Here is a 14348-nt window from a genome sequence, read left to right on the forward strand (position 1 = left end):
GCAGGGCTGGAGGGCCTGTGAGTGGAGGCTGAGTGGTCTGGGTTCTGATTGGGTTGTCCTGGCTGCTGTGGAGACAGATTAGGAGACCTGATGGGAGGCTCTGACAGGACCCCAGCAAGAGAAGGTGGTGGGTGGATCGGTGTGGGAGCAGTGGAGCGGGGAGGGGACTTGATTCTGGGTATTTTTATATTAAAGTATAATTGATGTACCATATTATTAAAGTTACAGGTGTGCAGTATAGTAATTCACAATGTTAAAGGTTATGCTCCATTTACAGTTACTATGAAATATTGGCTCTACTCCCCATGTTGTATGGTGTATCCTTGTAATTAATTTTATACCTAATAGTTTGTAGCTCTTAACCCCCACCCATGTCTTGCCCCCACTTCCCTTTCCCCACTGGTAACCACTAGTTAGTTCTCTATATCTGTGAGTTTGCTTTTTTGTTATATTCACTAATTTGTTGTATTTTTTTGAGATTCCACATTCAGTTCTGGGTATGTTGTGAGGGGAGAGTGGACCGAATGCACTGATGGGCTGGATGAGGGAGGCGGAGATGGAAGGTGACTCGTGACTACTGACTTGGGCGGATGGGGGTGGAGCCACTCTGTGGTCCGAGCTGCGGAGGAAACGGAGCATCATGACTCAGGGCCTGATACATTTTGTAGTTTGCTTTTCTTTACATGTGAGTCCACGTCAGCATTTTTCACGTGTTTATTCTCTGTTTATATTGGCACAGAGTACTTGTAAATGTAACATTCAGTCTGAATGGCACAGGACCAGGAACCCTTGTTCCTCCAGAAACAAGGCTGTCAGCACTGGGCAGCCCCGAAGGATGCACAGGGCCCTCAGGGCGGGAGCTGCAGGTGGCCGAGTGAGTGCTGGGTGGCCAGAGAGGAGAGGAGACCTTTGCCAGGTTTCTCTTCAGGAACTCTCAGTGTCCTTCCTGGAAAAGCTCTGGGTTCGTGGTCAAAGAGCCTGTTCATTTGGGCCACCCAGGCCTGGCGGTTGGCCTCAGGCAGAGGGTGGTTGCCACTGGGCTCCTGCGGAGAGATGGCCCTGCAGAAGCAGCAGCCGAGGCCGGAAGGCTGCCGGGGTACTCGGATCCGTCGTGGGGTCTGCATTGTGTGGCAGCTGTGTTTTCAGATACGCTGTCCTTTCGTCCCTGTAAGTCAAAAAGCGGGGACAACACTTCATAAGGGTGTCTTAATAAGAGGCTGGCGGGTGTATAGTGTCTGCAAACCCAGAGTCACCAGGTGACAGATGGCAGGTGGGGGACAGTCAGGGGTGCTGACCGTGGGGCTTCCTGTGAGCACCTGGGTGCTGCGCATTGCACGCAGGATGGCATCTTCTGGCAGGCTCCCCTCTTCCCGGGGTGTCCAAGGTGTCTCTTCTGCCTTGACTGGACCTGAGGACAGAGATGCAGGGGTCGGAAAGCTGGCCTGGTGGAAAGGGTGGACCCTTTCCCCAAAGGAGTCCATGTGACCCTCCTCCTGCAAAGCTGGGAGCCAACTCCATGGAGGGCCGTGGTCGGCAGCTGGCTGGTCCTGTCAGGCGCAGAGCCCGCAGGCTGCGCCCGGGCTGAGCAGACAGAGTGAGGGGTTCGGTCCTAAGTCCCCCGTGTGGAGCAGCCACAGTGGGTGGGGGGCTTACCTCAGAGCAGGAGACTGTGTGGGGATCGTGGTCTTGGGTTTTTCTCCCCAGTAGTAGAATTTAGAGATTTTTCTGTGGCTTAAAGCAAAGTCTGAGTTTTTTTTATTGTGAGCACTTCTGAGCAGAGTAGAAGAGTTGAGAGTTACCTGCATGCGCCACTCGACTGCCCAGCTGGAGTGTTGTATCGTGTCTGCTTTCTCTGTGTGTATGCGTGTGTTTTCTCTCCGAGCCGTCTGGAAGGATGTTGCAGACGTGATGAAAGTTCACCCCGAACCCTTCAGGCTGCAGGGGCTGCATCTGAGCATGCTCATGCGGTTGGTCAGCGTCACGGCCAGGCCATGGGGCCTGTGGCGAGGTCGCAGGGTAGCAGCTGTGCAGACGACCGGCCCCAGTCAGGAGCAGTGGGCTCGCATCCGCGCTCATTCTCTGTGTTAGCATCGCTTCCTTGTTTCTGGCCTCAGTTTAGAATTTGTAAAAATGTGTGGTGCAGCGTTCCAGTTCTGAGAAGAAATGAAGCCAGATCAGCCTATCCGGACACCCCCAGCGGCCTGCACTCAGATTGCTCCTCCGCCCCCAGCATCCAGGACCCTGGACAGTGCTGAACATATTTTGCATGTTTTTCAGCTTCCTATAATTATTACAGCTTTATTGTTCCCCTCTGTGAACAGGCTGCTGTTAACTCCCTCATAAAGTTGGTAAGTGAGAATGGTATGTGTGTAAATACCTGGTCCCAGGCTGGCAGGGGTTTGGGGTTCAGGAAGTATTATTTTACTTCTTACCTAATAGGTGTTACAAGACAAAACAATTATAAATGTTAAAATGCGCAGACAGTCAAGTTGGTGGGAAGTAGACCCTCCCACTTGCCCAGCTGTGTCCTCAGAGAATCCTGGGCTCCTTCTGGAGCAGGAGACCATCTCAGGGCCTCAGGGCCCTCCTTCAGGTGCCTGCCAGGAAATGTGGCCGCCACTCCAGCTTTCCTCTCCCCTGCCTCCCAGCCCAGGGCAGTGCCTGGAGGGGACATGGAACAGACAGGCCGGGCTCCAGCTCAGCACTTTGTCTCCTCCATCCCGCTGCACCCCTCCTCGCTGCTTCGGCTTCAGAGAAGTCATCTTGTTTGGTGGGACTGCCAAGAAACACTCGGGGACATGGAGGGGAGAATTGGGCAGGGGTGTGAGAATTATCTGAGGGCACTTCGTGTTTGTCGGAGCTTGTGTCTAGGCTTTTGTGAGGCTGATAACCTGCCCCAGCTCCTCATCCATGCTCCTCAAGGGGCCCTGCCACCCCTTGGGAAATGAGAATTAACAGAGAGCACCTGCCGCCCCTGTCCCGCTGCTGCTTCTGTTCCCTGGCACAGCCGTGCAGGGAGTTCACTCTGCAGGGAGCAGCAGCGGGCCACAGGTGCTGTTGGCCAGGTGGCTTGGGGCCTGCAGAGCCTTGCAGTGGCGCTAGGTGGCACTGCCTCCCAGGGGATTCCAAATAAAGCGGGAGGACTGGAAATTAAGGACCAAATGTGGCTGGAAGGGACTTCATTTAGAGTGGGAAAGCAGACCTATCAAAGGGTTTTCGTTTTTCCCAGAAATCATGTTAAGTATTGTCTGGAATCCAGAAGGCATTTCCCTACTGAAGCACGTGGTGGAGGGCAGGTTAGAAGGCGGGGAGGGCTAATCTCAGAGCTGATTTATGAGTTTTCTAAATACCGATCAGCCAGCCTGAGAGGCTCTGCGAGGGACGGTTCCAGGGGCACCCTGGTAGACGTGCAGTGGCCCGGGTGGTCATCTCACAGCGGAGAGCATCAGCGCTCCAGAGGCTGCTCCACGGATGAGAGCCTGCACTTTTGATCCACAGACTTGTTTTTCCCTCTCGTGTCTGCCTCGGGCTGGGTTTGGTTGGACGCAATGCAGACTTTGGGGAAGTCAGGACTGTCTCCCCAGCTTTCTGGTTCTGGGATTTAGTGTTGCTAGGATTCTGTGTTAGTATCTTCCTGTGCATGGTCTGAAGTCTCCCTGGGGCCAGGCTAGGGGGCGGAGGTTGCCGGTCAGGCATTTGCCACCCTGTGCACCCCCTGCTCCCGTCGTACATTGTAGGTGTTGATATCTTGGAAGTCCATGAGGTAGGTCACTACCCATCTTCTCCCCTCCCCGCTGTGTCATCCCAGGCCTGTAGCTTGTCACTCGGTTGGGCTGGATCGGATGAGGGGGCAGGTGTATGGGGCTGTGTCTGGGCAGCACTGTATCCTGTCTATCCTGCCGGCTTAGCTGCCCAGCTCTTCACAAGCCCTGTAGGCTCTCTTCCTGTCCAGATGTTGCTTTAGAAAGTAAATTCCCAGTGGTCAGAAGCAGCTAGAGTTCAGCTGCTGGACCTCCTGATCCCATATGCTTCCTGTGGTTGAGTGGTGGGTGGTGGTGGTGTTCCTGGCCAGACCCTCCCCCTCCCCTAAAACATGTTAGGCTGGTTCATTCCATCCTGTGTTGACCCAGTGCTCTAGGTGGGCGTGGGGGTGGGGTGCTGACGGTGCAGGCTGGGCCCCACCATCTAGTGGGGTAAAAAGATAAGGCGAGAATCACCCCACAGGTTCTGGATCCCAGCGAGAAGCCTACATGCGGGGCGAGGTGAGGTGGACCTTGTCCACTGGATCTTGTTTGCTGGTCTACCCCAGGGGTTTGTGTGTGTGTGTGTGTGTGTGTCAGGGTGTGTGTGTCTGGAGGAGAGGGCGTGGGGTGGGGAGCAGCTTTTGTCTTCAGGGTGGGGTGTGGGAAGGAGCCAGGGCTTAGATGCCTTCTGTCACTGCGAGGCTAGAAAAGGTGGCAGGAGGTGGCTTTGTGCTCAGTCCAGAGAAGCCAGCCCTCGGTAAGGTCGCAACACGTGAAGCCCCGGTGATGGAGGGGCTAGTGGGGGTGGGGTGGCCCAGGCCCAGCCCTGCCGAGGACGGCAGGGGGCCCCCAACCCTAGGAGGTGGCACCCCGGGAAGTCCGGTGACCGGCAGGAGTGGTCGCCTGTTCTCGCAGCCCCCACCCCGGCCCCGCCCCTCCCCTTAAAGGGACTCTGGGCTAGGGGGCGGGGCGCGGCTGACGAGTCTGGCCCGGCCTCCTGCCCCCGCCCCCGGGCGGCCTGAGTGGCTGGATCCCGAGCGCTCGCCCGCAGCCAGGCTTCCGCGGCGGCGCCTCCCTGTGAGTCGAGTCGGCGGCGGGTGGCGCGCGGAAGCCGAGCGGGACCAGACCACCTGCCGGTGAGTGAGCGTCCGAGCCGCCCCGCCGCGCGGGGCCGGAAGACCTCGCCGACCCCGGCGGCCGTCCGGCTCCCGGGGTGCAGGTCGCCCCTTTCCGCTTAGGGCCTGAGGAGCCCACCCCGCAGCCCTGATTAAGCTGTGGCTTCCCTGGCCCCACACGGGGGTCACGGGGCCGCCGGATGAGCTCACTTCCTCCGCATCCTGTAGCATCTCCTGCCCCACGGCCCGGAAAAGGGAAATGCTTGTGTTGCCGGCGGCTCTAACCCTCCTGCGCCGAGAGCTCCGGGCCCATTTCCTCTGTGCTGCCGAAAGGGCCTGGGACGCGCATCAGAGGGGCAGGGAGACTCCCCTATCCTCAATGGGAACTGGATGAGTTGAGATTGTCACCATGTACCACCCGAGGGCGGGGAGGGGGACACCCTGCCCCCCAGAACCTCATTCCCCGCTGGCGCTAAGGATTGCTGGAGAGAAGGTTTTTTTCCTTGGAGGGATTTAAGAAAGACCCCTGCCGAGTCCTATTCCCACCTCCACCGCCCTTGAAAGAGGCACCTTTGGACCCTTCTCTTTGCTTCCTTCCTCTTCTCTTGCCCAAGGCTTCCTGAAGATGGTTCACCTGGGAAGAATCCATTTTCCTGGGTCCCCACTTGTGATGTTTTGTCTGCTTCTAGCCCTGCAACTCGGGGGAGGGATGGTTGGTGGCCTCACCTGGATACAGCTGCCTGGCCTGCTCTCCAGAGTGGGAGCAAGACAGGCTGGGGACATGTGATTTGGGGACACTGGGGTTTCTGCTGAGGCTTCAGGCGGGGTAAATGGCACCCAGGGCACTTTCCCCTCAGGGATCAGGAGCAACTCTCGGGCTGTCTTGGACTGGACAGTGCAGGCCTGCAAGGCCTTCGTCCTGGTCAGTGAGGGGTGGGAGGCAATGTTACAGCACCACTCGAGTGTGACCCGCGGAACAGCACGTCCTGACAGAGGTGACCTGTTGAGCCATCACCTCTGTCATCACTGCCCTGTGGCTTGGGCTCTGTTCCTTCCATCTTCCCAGTGGTAGCAAACTTCTGTCCTCCCAGAGTGTGGGTATGGACAGGGAGGGCAGGCGTGGGGAGCCAGGTCTGAGGGATGAGGCTGCACTAAACTCTTGGGTGGACAAGAGACATGGGCTTTCTGAGCAGAACTTTCTCAGCCATGGTCACAGCTGTGATTTGAGCCTCAAGGCAGGAGAGTAGAAGGAAAGAGCCTTCCCATTTCCAGATGAGGAAACAGAGACCCAGAGGGCGCCTGTGACTTGCAAGACCTTTCCTAGCTTTCAGGGCAAGGGTAGGAGGAGGTCAGCCAGGACCACAGTAACCAGAGTGTCCCTGTGCCCCACCAAAGCCACTCTGAGTTCCTATGTTCCACATGGCTGGCCCTTAGGCTGTGTAATGACTTTAAGGTCCTACTGGTCACAGCACCAAACTCCCCTCCACAGTGTCCTTGAGGAATGGAGGGAGGGATGGTGTCTGCACTTGGCTTCAGGGCACCCTCCTTGCAGACTCATCCAGGCCTGAGCTCCCCAAGTTGGTCTCGGAACCAGAGAGGGAGGAAGCTCTGTCTTGGCCTCCAGAGGTCGTTGGAGGTGCAGAGGGCAAGTGGGGCTCTGAGATGGGGATGCTGGGAGCATTATTGGCTGAGAACGTGGCTCTGCCCTTGAGAAGTGAGGAAGGGGGACCGCCAGGGACCCTCTTCCCTTCATCCTGCAGCTCTGAGCTGGTCAGAGGGTCTGGACCATTTCCTGGGGGACAGCTGAATTCATGTCTGCTCCTGGGAGGCCTTGTGGGGCCCACCACTGGTGATTGCTGTCAAATTTTAGAAGAGGAGGTGGAGTAGGGACAAGACTAGATTGAGGTTTAAGGACCTCCTGTCCGGCCCCTCAGGGCCATTTTGGAGTGTTTTCTGGATAGCAGCTCCCTGACTGCTGGTCTTCCCTGAGCCCCTCCACTGCGGGAGGAGGGTGAGGCCTGCCCTGCCCTGGTGGCCTGTCTGGTACAGCCAGCCCTCTGGACTGGAGGCCCTGGGGGAGAATGAAGTGCAAAGGCACAGGTGGGAATCTGCCGTGAGGACCTGAGGTTTGGAGCCAAGCTGGGTTTGCCTGTGGGCTCCTGAATGGGCCTTTCTGACCAAAACCTGCAGTGGTCACAGTCCTACCAGTAAGAGAGCTGGGGAAAACTGGCTGGAGGCCTGGGCTCCCGTCCTGGCCCACGAGGCCTCGCTTGCCTCCACAGTGTGTGTGCATGGTCTGAGCTTTCTAGAGTCAGGGAAGGAGCCTCGTTCTGGAGCCCAGCACCAGGCTCAACTGCCGGTCACCTGTTTCCTAGGCGAGGGAGGCGGGGGTGGGGCGATGGGAGTTAGTGGGACTTCACCTGGAGTGTCCATGGTGCCTGTGGCCCAGCTCTCTGACAGGAGGAGTCCTGGGTGGCCGCTTTCCTGCCACTCAACCAGTGGGTGGGCTGGGGAGATGAGCTGGCAGGGGGTGGTCCTGGGCTGGGGCAGAAATCTACTCTAACATCCAAACAGTTGGCCTCATCCTGGTTCCACAGCCACACGCACCCAGGGGTCCGGCAGGTGCCAGGCTGGTGGTTTCACCTCCTTAGCCGAGGTGGGTCTGAGGGCATCAGGTCTTCAGCCTGTGCAGGTGGAGCCATGTCTGAGTCTGCCCTGTTCATTGGTGGGCTGGGTCAGTTCTCCACCCTCAGGACCTGCGTATCTGCGGGCCGCTGGGCCTTGCGGAGGCTGGGTGTCCTTGCCGGAAGCCTGGGAACCTTCGGCCAAAGTGCTGTTCCTCCCCAGAGAGGTGGGAAGGGCTGGTTTCTCTGAGGTTGCCCAGGTGCCCTCGTCCAAGGAGACAGGTGTGGGGACTCGGGCTGGAGGAGGGGAGAGCGGGAGCAGGCCAGATGCTGGGGTCTCACCCGCCGCGCCTCTCCCATCTTCCCGCCCCCTCATCCCTCAGATGCTACTCTGTCACCTGAAAGGAAAATGGGTCAGGTCCTGGCAAGGGAGGGGCCGCCCTTGCCGCAGACAGGCCGACGCTGGGCCTGGAGCGTGGGGCTCAGATTCCTGCTTGAGCTCCTGTGGCCAGAGGCACCCAGTCCCCAATCTGCCATGAGCGGGCAGCCAGGCTAGCGACAGAGCAGGCCGAGGTGGGGGCTGATGCACGGGCCCTGAGCAGGTGTGTGACTGGTGCCTATTTCTGCAACAGCCCCAACCTCTCCCCTGCACCCTTGAGCCTTCGGACCTTACCCAGCCAGGAAGCGGCTCCCCAGCCACCAGGGGCCTGGCGAGGCCAGCCCAGGAGCCGTGACAGCACCAGAGCTCCTGGGGGGAAGGGAGGAGGAGGAGAGACAAAGGGAAAGAGCCTGGCGCCGCCTCCCTGTGCCGCCCACCATGTGTCAGTCTGAGGCGCGGCGAGGACCTGAGCTCCGCGCGGCAAAATGGTGAGATGCTGCCGGCTGCATCCGCATCCTTACCCCGCCGCACCCCGCCTCGACCTCCGGAAGGTCAGAGTTCACGTTCAGCGGCCCCGCGGTGGAGGTGGTGGTGGCGGCGGCAGGGGGCTGGGGGACCAGCCCCCGCGGCTGGAGGGGCCCGGCCCAGGGGGCCTGAGTCGGAGAGCCCACTTCAGGTACTGGGGGACCAGCAGGCTGGTGGCCCAGTGTCCAGGCGCAGCTCCCCTGGGATTGGTCCCCTTTCTTCTGCAGAGTGAGGCGGGCGGGGGAAGCCCAGAGGGAGAGCAGTGATGTGCCTGGCTTTGCTTGGCCCCTTTCCCTTCCTGGACCTTTTAAGAACTCCTTCTTAAAAGGGGGTGGGATGGTAGAATGGATGCAGGGGGTCTGGCAAGCGAGAGAGATGCAGTGCCTTCCAGCACCATCATTGAACTGCAGGGCTCAGTTCTCCATTTTTTTCTGCTTTTAGTATCAGCTGAGATGCCTCTTTGTTCCTCGGTTTGTTGAACCGGGGGCAGAAGACAGAGGAGTTCTGAGAGTGCACAGGCACAGATGGGGCCTTATTCTCTATGCAGCGTTTTTGCAGATGAGGAAACCGAGGCCTGGGGCCATTCTCAGAGTGGCTGGAGGTGTGGTCTCCTGATGGAGCACTGCCTATGGCCTAAGCATGTGGCGAGGTGACTCCAGCCTCACCTTTGAGCCTCAGGAGGCCAGGGTTTGGGTGGAAAGGCTCACCCCAGGTTCTGCGACTCCCCAAGGATGAGCCTGTGCTGAATGCACCATATTTTGGTGGGTGGAACCTGAGGAAGGCCCACCAGCGTTTACTGGAGGAGGGGCCTGGGTCAGGTGTGTGGCCCCAGCAGACCTGGGAGGTGGCCTGAAGGTTGGCCGGCTTATTTTGGAGAAACTGGCATGAGGTAGGAAAGCCACAAGGACAGATGGAATGGTTCCTGTGTTTTCCTTTGTGATCTTGTCAGGCTCAGTCTCTTATCAGGTGAGGAAATAAGCCTGGAGCCTTGAAGAGATTTTCCCAGATCCTGCACTGCCAGGGGCCCTGGGAGGTCAGACTAGATCTCAGAGCCTGTGGGGCGGAGTGGTCCTGGGGTGGGTGGGGGCCAAGAGGCAGGCTCTGCACCGTCTCCAGTGCACTTGGTCCAGAAGCTGCTGCCTCTGAGAGGAGCGCGGATCTGGGCCTCCCCCTCCATGCCTCCACTGCCAGGCAGGTGGGAGTGACCAGGCGTGCATCTGCCGGCCAGAGGCAGCCAAGCCCCTGGCCTGACACAGTGTGTTGGGATGAGGGGGCCTGGCAGGTGCCGACTCCATGGAGATGAGCTGGCCCAGGGTGGGTGGTGCCCGCTGGCCCTCCGCTGATCCTGGCCGTGTGCGGCCATGTGCCCTGCAGGTTGCACTTCCCTCAGCTGGCCCTGAGGCGGAGGCTGGGACAGCTGAGCTGCATGTCCAAACCCGCCCTGAAACTGCGCTCCTGGCCCCTGACGGTACTCTACTACCTCCTGCCCCTCGGCGCCCTCAGGCCGCTCAGCCGGGTGGGATGGAGGCCTGTGAGCAGGGTAAGTGTGCAGGTTGCTGGCCTGGCCTCCCCAAGACCCAAGAATTCTGGAGCTGTGTCAGATAGAGGCGGTGCTGTGGGGGCCGAGCCCACTGGCAGGGTTGTCTTGGAAGGCGAGTTGGTGGTGAGGGTGGGGCTGGTCAGTGGCCATGGGGGCTGCAGACAGGTGACTGTAACAGCCTGCTGTACCCTGCCTGCTCTCTTTGCCTGCATTTGTGCCATGTGGGGGCTCTGCTTCTGGAAAGAACCAGTGGTGTCTGTCTCATTTCCTGTGTTTAGGCAGAAAAGAGCTTAGAGCTGATTTTGAGAAGAATCCAAATTAATTTCTGGATGCCAGAGAGCAGTTCAGGGAGGCTGGAGCCTGTGTGGTACCTTAGGGTAAGGATGCCTTTGAGGACCCAGGAGGCCCAGACAGGGCTGGGTGAGGGAGCAGCCTGGCTGCGTGTGGCTCTCAGGGCAAGCTGACCCCAAGGAGGAAACTTGCTCCCAGGTCCTTGGACAGCCCAAGTGGGTGTTACAAGGGCTCGAAAGCTCAAGGCCACCTTAGGGGCACTGGGCCTGGGATCACATGGCAGTTCTGGGCCGGCCCTGTGGACGGGCATCAGCTGGGATGGCTGGGAGCCCTAGCTCAGTACCTTGTAGAGCTGTTTCAAGTTGGGATGGAATCATTTCTCCACCTTGGGGACTTGGTGTCTTGGTTGAGCGCAGCAAGCAGCAGCCACCCATCAGAGGCAGGTCCCGCTGTGGAAATGGCACCTGAGGTTTGAGAGGCTGCCCCTTCTGGGTCGCCAGGCCTGGCATTTGGCTGGAGGGTCTGATGGAGGGGCCGATTTCCCTCTGCTTCCTGGAGGAGCTGTATCCTTGCAGACTGGCCCGGCCACAGGTGGGCTCAGTGGTGTGTTCAGGCCCTCGAGGTGCAGGTGTCAGTGCTGAGTATCTCCTGCCAGAGTCCCCAGCCTTGGGGTGAGACGAGCACGTGCACGTTAGGGGGCAGCTCCCTATGCTGGTCTGGGACGCGGGCAGCACTGCCTCTGTGAGAAGGTACCAGATCCATTTACACCCCTTCCTCCTTAAGTCAGACCATGCTGGCCAGTCTCCCCCAGGACTAGGGCAGTCGCTGTGGGAAGTGGCTGGCACAGCTGTGTCGCGGGCTTAGCCTGGACTGTTTATGAGAGATTTGGAAGCTCAGTCTGATTCCCGCTGAGAAACCACATCACAAAGCCCTTGTGGGCTGCCAGCTGCCCAGGCGTTTGGGGGAGGTAGCCCCAGGGGGCAGGGGGTGAGTGTGCCTGGCGTGGCCGACTCACCCGTTCTCCCATGGCCCGCAGGTGGCCTTGTACAAGACAGTGCCCACGCGCTTGCTGTCGCGGGCCTGGGGCCGCCTCAACCAGGTGGAGCTGCCGCACTGGCTGCGCAGGCCCATCTACAGCCTGTACATCTGGACCTTCGGGGTGAACATGAAGGAGGCCGCAGTGGAGGACCTGCACCACTACCGCAATCTCAGCGAGTTCTTCCGACGCAAGCTGAAGCCTCAGGCGCGGCCCGTGTGTGGCCTGCACAGCGTGGTGAGGCCTGACCCTGCCTCCCGAGGCTCCTCCCTGTGCCTTTTGGAACCGGTGGCGGGTGGGTGCTCCCCCCCGGCCCTGCCCTCCGTTCCCTCCCCCCACAGCCAGCCCTCTCCTGGTCCTTCCAGATCAGCCCATCGGATGGGAAGATCCTCAACTTTGGGCAGGTGAAGAACTGCGAGGTGGAGCAGGTGAAGGGGGTCACCTACTCGCTGGAGTCATTCCTGGGTCCACGCACCTCGGCTGAGGACCTGCCCTTCTCTCCAGGTGGGTCCTCACCTGGTCGCAGCCGGGCCACCCTGCCACAGTTGCTGCGCTGGGCATTGTGAAGAGGGTGAAGGGCAGGAGTGGTGGGGGGCACTGGGAAGGCCCCGTGCTGGGCAGCATCAAGGGCTGGTCTGAGAGCTGGCCCCGGGCCTGCCCCTGTAGCCACCTCCTGCAGCTCCTTCAGGAGCCAGCTGGTCACCCGAGAAGGGAACGAGCTCTACCACTGCGTCATCTACCTGGCCCCCGGGGACTACCACTGCTTCCACTCCCCCACCGACTGGACCATTTCTCACCGACGCCACTTCCCAGGTAGGCTGGGGCCAGCTCAGGGGAGGGAGCGGTCCCCGGGGGAGCTCCAAGGCTGGGGCCCACTCTGCGCTTAGGGTGTTTTGGGGGTGACACTGGGTCTTGGGTACTCCCAGAGTAGATGCTGTGGGCAGGGAGTGGCATTGTCTCTGCCCCTACAGGCTCTCTGATGTCCGTGAACCCTGGCATGGCCCGCTGGATCAAAGAGCTCTTCTGCCACAATGAGCGGGTGGTCCTGACCGGGGACTGGAAACATGGCTTCTTCTCACTCACAGCCGTGGGAGCCACCAACGTGGGCTCCATCCGCATCTACTTTGACCGGGTAAGCAGAGCCCAGGTCCTGCTGAGGCCCCAGGTCCACGGGGACCGTAAATTCTACAAGGGCAAGTCTCCCACTTCCCTGCCCCATGTGCACCACTCACCCTGGTCTCCAGGTGGCTGGAGAGGGAGGGGATCACCCTCCCTGCCGGGCACTTTGCTTCTGCCAGGATTGCAAGGGGAATGTGGAGCTTGGGGTGGGATGTGCTGATGGAGGCCAAGTGTGTGAGGGACGCCAGTGCCCACAGGAGTCCCCTTCTCCGTGTTGGTTTTGCAGCACCCTTTGTGCTGGTGAACAGCTGGGCCTGATGCCTCTACGTTCACAGCCGATCAGGCGCTGCCTAGTTAGACCCAGTCCACGGCCTGAGGTGCTATCCCTACCTCCCTTTCCAAGCAGGGCTTGGGGACAGGGGGTTTGGGACAGCAGGAGAGGTGTGTCCAAGGTCCACATGCTCTGCTCCCGCCTCCCCTAGGACCTGCACACGAACAGCCCGCGGTACAGCAAGGGCTCCTACAATGACTTCAGCTTTGTGACACACACCAACAAGGAGGGCATCCCCATGCGCAAAGGCGAGCACCTGGGCGAGTTCAACCTGGGCTCCACCATCGTGCTCATCTTCGAGGCCCCCAAGGACTTCAACTTCCAGCTGAAAGCAGGACAGAAAATCCGATTTGGGGAGGCTCTGGGTTCCCTCTAGAGCCTCTTTCCTGGCCACGGCTGCTACGGGGTCTTTTCCAGAGAAGCGTGTTCTGAGGAGGACCTCCAAGGCTGTCTGGGGAAGGGACTGTTGAGTCTGACCAGGCAGGACCTGGGTGACTTGTGTCTCTGCTGCCCAGGGGTGCAGACAAGGTCATCAGAGCCCTTGCCATGCCCCTAGACCAGTGTTGTCCCCTTTCCCACCTGAAGACAAAGTGCAGGCTGGGATGGTCTCACATTCCCTCTTGGAGATACTTTCTAACATGTCATATAAACTGGAGACCCTACCTCTCCTGGCCGAGCATTCAGTTGGTCTTGATTTCCATTCTGAGATAAGTGGTAGTACCGTACCTTCTTGCTGCTCCTCCCAGCACTGCTTTTTGGCTTCCCTTGCACGGGGTGAGGTGCCTCCCAGCACTGACTGTGGGTCCTCGCTGCCCTCCAGAGCAGGGCCATGGGGCCTGGAATGCAGCCTCTTTCTATTCCCAAATTCGCCCCACCCTGCTTGTTGGGAAAAAATGTCTTTTCTCTCTGCACTTGTGGCTGAACTCTGCCAGCAACCCCCCAACTGTGCCAGCAGTGTAGGGGTGGCCACTAATGGTTCAGTGCTTTGCAGGCCCTGATGACTTCTGGAGCTGGTTCGTCCTCTTTCTAGTGGGCAGGACCCATGATTAAACCTGCTCAGGGGTTTCCAGTGACTGGGGCAGGTGGTGGTGGTGGCCTAGCTGGGGTCAGGGGAGAGCCTGTGTCCCCTCCCTATATCCAGACCTACATAAAACATGGGAAAGTTGCTGCTGTTGACTCAGCGGCATGTGTTGGACATAGAACCCTGGTCTGTCTGGTATGTGTGGTGGGGGAGGGGGGAGGGAAATGTCAGTGCCTAGAAAACCTGTCCCCAGGTAACAGGTACGCAGTCCTTGGGGAGCCACTGATGGTGGGGACAGGGCCAGGTTTCATGTTTCCTGGGGACGCTGTGAATTTCTCCTGCAGGAGAAGCCATTTGAACTTTTTCAACTGTATCAGTAGCACTGTATTTTTGTATGAAAAGTGGGAGACTTCTGAACAGTGATTCATTTAATTGCAACATTTTGCAATAAAAAAAATTCATTGCAGCTTTGCGTTCTGTTCCTGGATGTGGGCCCAGGGTGATGACTAGCACAGAGCCTGCCGCAGGGCCTGGACGCGAGCAATGCAGGCACGGATGGGCTGGCGCCGGGCCTGGATCTCGGAGGCTAGCTGTTGGATCTGCAGCTCCACCTGGGGAGGGGAG

At 59.2% G+C, this 14348-nt stretch overlaps 2 protein-coding genes across 15 annotated transcripts in view; one reads left to right on the top strand and one right to left on the bottom strand.

The window, feature by feature from the left end:
* The window catches only part of PISD (phosphatidylserine decarboxylase), a 30806-nt gene extending 16616 nt beyond the window's left edge, over positions 1-14190 (top strand). For 2 of the 7 annotated variants that reach the window (XM_014559309.2, XM_014559308.2), the window contains 7 exons: positions 8115-8349; positions 9761-9926; positions 11254-11490; positions 11619-11757; positions 11920-12066; positions 12225-12385; positions 12855-14190. In XM_014559309.2, the coding sequence (XP_014414795.1) occupies positions 8300-8349; positions 9761-9926; positions 11254-11490; positions 11619-11757; positions 11920-12066; positions 12225-12385; positions 12855-13079 (1125 nt within the window). In that variant the 5' untranslated portion in view covers positions 8115-8299 and the 3' untranslated portion in view covers positions 13080-14190. Of the gene's footprint in view, positions 1-4731; positions 4880-7276; positions 8350-9760; positions 9927-11253; positions 11491-11618; positions 11758-11919; positions 12067-12224; positions 12386-12854 lie in introns of those variants that run through there. The other 5 variants (XM_032471489.1, XM_014559307.2, XM_032471490.1 and 2 more) reach the window with 4 other exon arrangements.
* The window catches only part of SFI1 (SFI1 centrin binding protein), a 65052-nt gene continuing 64838 nt past the window's right edge, over positions 14135-14348 (bottom strand). For all 8 annotated transcript variants that reach the window (XM_032471479.1, XM_032471478.1, XM_032471477.1 and 5 more), the window contains one exon: positions 14135-14335. In XM_032471479.1, the coding sequence (XP_032327370.1) occupies positions 14231-14335 (105 nt within the window). In that variant the 3' untranslated portion in view covers positions 14135-14230. The remainder of the gene's footprint in view (positions 14336-14348) is intronic.

Source organism: Camelus ferus, chromosome 32, assembly GCF_009834535.1.
Source record: "Camelus ferus isolate YT-003-E chromosome 32, BCGSAC_Cfer_1.0, whole genome shotgun sequence".
Lineage (NCBI taxonomy): Eukaryota > Metazoa > Chordata > Mammalia > Artiodactyla > Camelidae > Camelus > Camelus ferus.